The sequence below is a fragment of the Myotis brandtii genome, unplaced genomic scaffold (assembly GCF_000412655.1).
Source record: "Myotis brandtii unplaced genomic scaffold, ASM41265v1 scaffold324, whole genome shotgun sequence".
NCBI classification, from domain to species: Eukaryota; Metazoa; Chordata; class Mammalia; order Chiroptera; family Vespertilionidae; genus Myotis; species Myotis brandtii.
The window spans coordinates 3,079,957-3,084,611 of NW_005362439.1; the positions used below are offsets into that span (position 1 = coordinate 3,079,957).

At 46.0% G+C, this 4,655-nt stretch overlaps 1 protein-coding gene across 1 annotated transcript in view; it reads left to right on the forward strand.

Annotated features, from left to right (window-relative positions):
• Positions 1-4,655, forward strand: part of F2 (coagulation factor II (thrombin)) — a 17,672-nt gene that overhangs the window by 5,671 nt on the left and 7,346 nt on the right. Inside the window, exons 10-12 of the mRNA XM_005870794.2 lie at positions 29-196; positions 624-797; positions 1,028-1,209. Coding sequence (XP_005870856.1) covers positions 29-196; positions 624-797; positions 1,028-1,209 — 524 coding nt within the window. The remainder of the gene's footprint in view (positions 1-28; positions 197-623; positions 798-1,027; positions 1,210-4,655) is intronic.

The window sequence follows — 4,655 nt, forward strand, 5'->3', positions numbered from 1 at the left end:
CTCTCATGCTCCCCGTTCTCCCTCACAGGCAGGTGATGCTTTTCCGGAAGAGTCCCCAGGAGCTGCTGTGCGGAGCCAGCCTCATCAGTGACCGCTGGGTCCTCACTGCTGCCCACTGTCTCCTGTACCCCCCTTGGGACAAGAACTTCACTGCGGATGACCTTCTGGTGCGCATTGGCAAGCATTCCCGCACCAGGTACAGAACTGGGGGCACAGGGGTCTGGCGGGGGTCTCAGCCCTCCAGCGTGATGGTGAGGGGCTCTGGTGCCTGGGACACACGGGGCATGTCTGTCAGCCTCCCGCCGTGGAAAACAGTCTGTGCCGCAGAGTCTGTCCTGCCACATCCCGATAGGCTGGGAGCTGGGGTCAGAGGAACTAAGACTTTGCAAAGAGCAAAATCCTGGCCTGTCTCCAGACACCAGGACATGGCCCAGGTGTGACCTTGAAGAGAGGCTCTCTGGACCAGAGCCTGCCGCCTGCGTCCCTCCCCATAAGCCCTGTGCAGCTCCGCCCGCGGGTCCCCCTGACTCTCAGACCTTGAGGGCAGGCAGTTTCCTTCCTCCGGGAACCGCTGCCTCTGAGTGGCTTATGGCTTCTCCGTTTCTCTGTTGGGGTCTGCGCAGGTATGAGCGAGGCATCGAAAAGATCTCCATGCTGGAGAAGATCTACATCCATCCCAGGTACAACTGGAGGGACATCCTGGACCGCGACATCGCCCTGCTGAAGCTCAAGAGGCCCATCGCCTTCAGCAACTACATCCACCCCGTGTGCCTGCCCGACAAGCAGACGGCAGCCAGGTGGGGCAGCCAGGGGGCCGTTAGCTGAGAAGTCTGGGCTGGGCTCTGGGCCTGACTGACCCTGGTAGGCCTTGCAGAAGGGCCTTCCTTTTTCCAGGCCTCAGTTCTTTGAACAAGCCTGAAAGTTCTTTGTGCACTGGTGTTTGAGATTCAGGTCTCTAAGGGATGGTGTTGGGGCTAGAGGCTATTGGAGGGTTGGTTCTCACCAGGTCCCTCTGCCTTCCCCAAAGGTTGCTCCAGGCTGGATTCAAAGGGCGGGTGACGGGCTGGGGCAACCTGAAGGAGACGTGGGTAGCCAGTCCTTCCGAGGTGCAGCCCAGCGTCCTGCAGGTGGTGAACCTGCCCATCGTGGAGCGACCGGTCTGCAAGGCCTCCACCCGCATCCGCATCACCGACAACATGTTCTGTGCTGGCAAGTCCCCCGGGTGTGGCTCGGCGGGAGGGAGCAGCGGGGCCTCAGGTTGGGGGAATGGAGACATGTTAGGAGCACAGACCTGTTCAAGCCCTGGCGCCAGTCACTCACAAGCCGCACGACTGGGCAAAGTCGCTTAACCTCTTGCAGATTCCGGTTCTTCCTCTATAAATGGAGATAAAAGCCTCTATTCCAGAAGGCTGTGTGAGGGGTTCAGTGAGGTGTCGTGCTGGTCACTGGTTAAGTTGTCAGGATGTGTTGGCCCAGAGAGCAGCAGAGACCTTGGGGGTGGAGGGAAGCCATTGATGTGTTCAGTCATTAAACAGATATTTATCGAGTGCCTACTATGAGCCATGAAGTATTCCAGAGTATACAACAAGGACTCAGACGAACAGTGCACTTGTCTTCAGAGAGCTTTCCTAGAAGGAGGGAGTGTCAGAAAACAGATTTAGAGTAGCAATCCCTGCTGGGAAGAAACAGGAAGCAGAGTAAAGTAAGGGAGAGAGAGAGATGGGGACAGGAGTGCTTTTCTAAATAGAGTGGCTGGAGAAGGTCTCTCTGAAGTGACATTTGGGCAGAGACCAGAAGTGAAGGAGTGAATCAGTCTAGGGAAGTGTACTGCAGGCTGAGGCGACAGCAGGGGCCAAGGCCCTGAGGTGGAAGCAGGCTTGGTGTGTCTGAGTGGGAGGCCTGAGTGGCTGGAGTTCAGTTAACACAGGAACGACAGCAGGAGATGAGGGAAGATTGGTGGGCAGGCAGAGATGGGCACTTCCATTAGGGCCCGGAAGGACTTTGGCTTTTATTGAGATAAGAAGTGATTGGAGGGTTTGGGGCAGGTGAATAAATGGTCTAACTTAACTTAAAATTTTTTTTAAATGTTAGTGTAATTTCTTTCAGACTCACAGAAAACTGTAAAAATAATACAAAGAATTTCTGTATATCACCATTGAGATTCTGCCACCCCCACTTTGCACAACACACATACACACACTGTTTGAGAGGAAATTGTGCATATGGTGATTTTTTAACCCATCTAATTGAGTATTTAAAAAAAAAAAAAGGATGCTCTCTTACATAACCACAGTATAATTACTAAATCAGAAAATTATAATGATAAAGTACCATTATCTAATCTGTAGACATTATTCAGATGTTTTCTATGTCCTACTTGCTAATGTCTTTTTATAGTAAAAGACAAAAAATGTTTCTCTCCTCTGGGATCCAATCCAGGGTTACTCACTGTATTTAGTTGTCAGTCTTTGTCTTCCATGACCTTGACATATCTGGTGAGGACAGGCCCGTGACTGTAGACTGGCCCTCCATTGCGTTTGTCTCGGGTTTCTTAGTGATCAGATTCAGGCTAAGTGATGTTGAGTCCTCGGTGCATCCCGGTAGCAGGCGTGTAATGTCTGTATGTCTCATAACTGGTGAGACTAACTCTGACCTCTTGGTTAAGGTGGTGTCTGCCTCAGCCAGGTTTCTCGCTGTAAAGTTCTGTTTTTCTCTTTGTAATTAATAAATATCTTGTGGGGAGAAACTTTGATACTGTCTATCCTGTTTCTCATCAAATTATTCTCCCAAACTATGGTGGCTGCCAAATGGTGATTTTTCTAATTCTGTCATTTCTGCAATTATTGTTTTGCGGTAGAGACGACCTTTGCTCTAACCGGTTTGGCTCAGTGGATAGAGCGTCGGCCTTCAGACTGAAGGGTCCCAGGTTCGATTATGGTCAAGGGCATGTACCTTGGTTGCAGGCACATCCCAAGTAGGGAGCGTACAGGCAGCTGATCGATGTTTCTCTCTCATCCATGGTTCTAACTCTCTATCTCTATCCCTCTCCCTTCCTCTCTGTAAAAAATCAATAATAAAAATATATATATATATTTTTAAAAAGATTAAGTATAAAAAAAGAAAAAAGAAACATTGATGTGAGAGAGAAACATTGTCAGTTGCCTCCTGGGGATTGAATCTGTAGGGGAGGATCCTCCAACCAACTGAGCCACCCCGCCAGGGCCCACTCTGTTAGCGTTTTAGCCTTTATAACTTTTTGCCACTCAATTAAAATTTTTATGTAGTCAAATTTCTTAACAAAGTTAAGAAAAAACCTTGCTTATGCTCAGGTCATAGAGAAATTCCCATGGTTTCTTGTAGTGCTTGGTTTCATTTTTCTACACTTAGATCTGAGTCTTTGGACTTTATGCTTGTGTATGATGCAAGGTATGGATCGAATTCATCCTTTTCCAAATGCCTCAGCAGCTGTCCACACCATTTATTAAAAATTGTATCTTTGAAATCACCTTTGTCACATACTAGATTTCTATGTGCTTAAGTCTGTTTCTATTTGAAGACATCCAATTTGGATCTCCTGATCTTTGTTCATTATATTAAACACCATCTTGTTTTAATTATAGAGGCTTTAGAGTATGTTTTAACATCTGGTAGGGCTTATTGTCTGTCATAGTTTATCTTTTTCAGAGTTTTCCTGGAAATTCTTACGTATTTGTTTTTCCATGTGAACTTTGGTATCAACCTGTCTAGCTCCATAAAAAGGTTTGTCGGTGTTTTTGTTGGGATTATGTTAAATTTATAAATGCATTTAGGGAGAACTGACATCTTTCTGTTGTTGAGTCATTTTATCCAAGGACAAGAAATGTTTCCCCATTTGTCCAGGTCTATACTGTGCCTTTTTATAGTGATGCAGTGTATTATGACTTTTTCTCTTTGACACCTTGTTTTTTCCCCCTCTTAATTTTGTTGAGTAAATTAGCTGTTGGTTGCAGAAAAAAACAAAAGATACTTAGGAATTTGACTTATTTATTAGGTTTATTGTTTTTCAATTCTGTACCTCATTAGTTTTTGCTTTTACCTTTTCAAAAATTTTCTTATGCTTTTTAAAAAAAATTTTATTCTCTTTTGAGCTTTTTTTTTAAAAATATGTTTTATTGATTTTTTACAGAGAGGAAGGGAGAGGGATAGAGAGAAATATCTATGAGAGAGAAACATCAATCAGCTGCCTCTTGCACACCTCGTACTGGGGATGTGCCCACAACCAGGGTACATGCCCTTGGCCAGAATAGAAACTGGGACCTTTCAGTCCGCAGGCTGACTCTCTATCCACTGAGCCAAACCGATTAGGGCTCTTTTGAGCTTTTTGCACTGACAATTTGGTTACTTAGAAAATATCTTTATTGGTTTCAGAGAGGAAGGGAGAGGAAGAGATATAGAAACATCAATGATGAGAGAGACTAATTGGTTGGCTGCTTCCTGCATGCCCCCCACTGGGAATTGAGCCTGAAACCCGAGCATGTGCCCTGACTGGGAATTCATAGGTTGATAATCAACCACTGAACCACACTGGCCAGGCTGGTTAATTTACTTTTTTTTTTTATTGCTTAAATTATTACAAAGAGTATTACATATTTCTCCTTTTTCCCCCCCACCCTTGA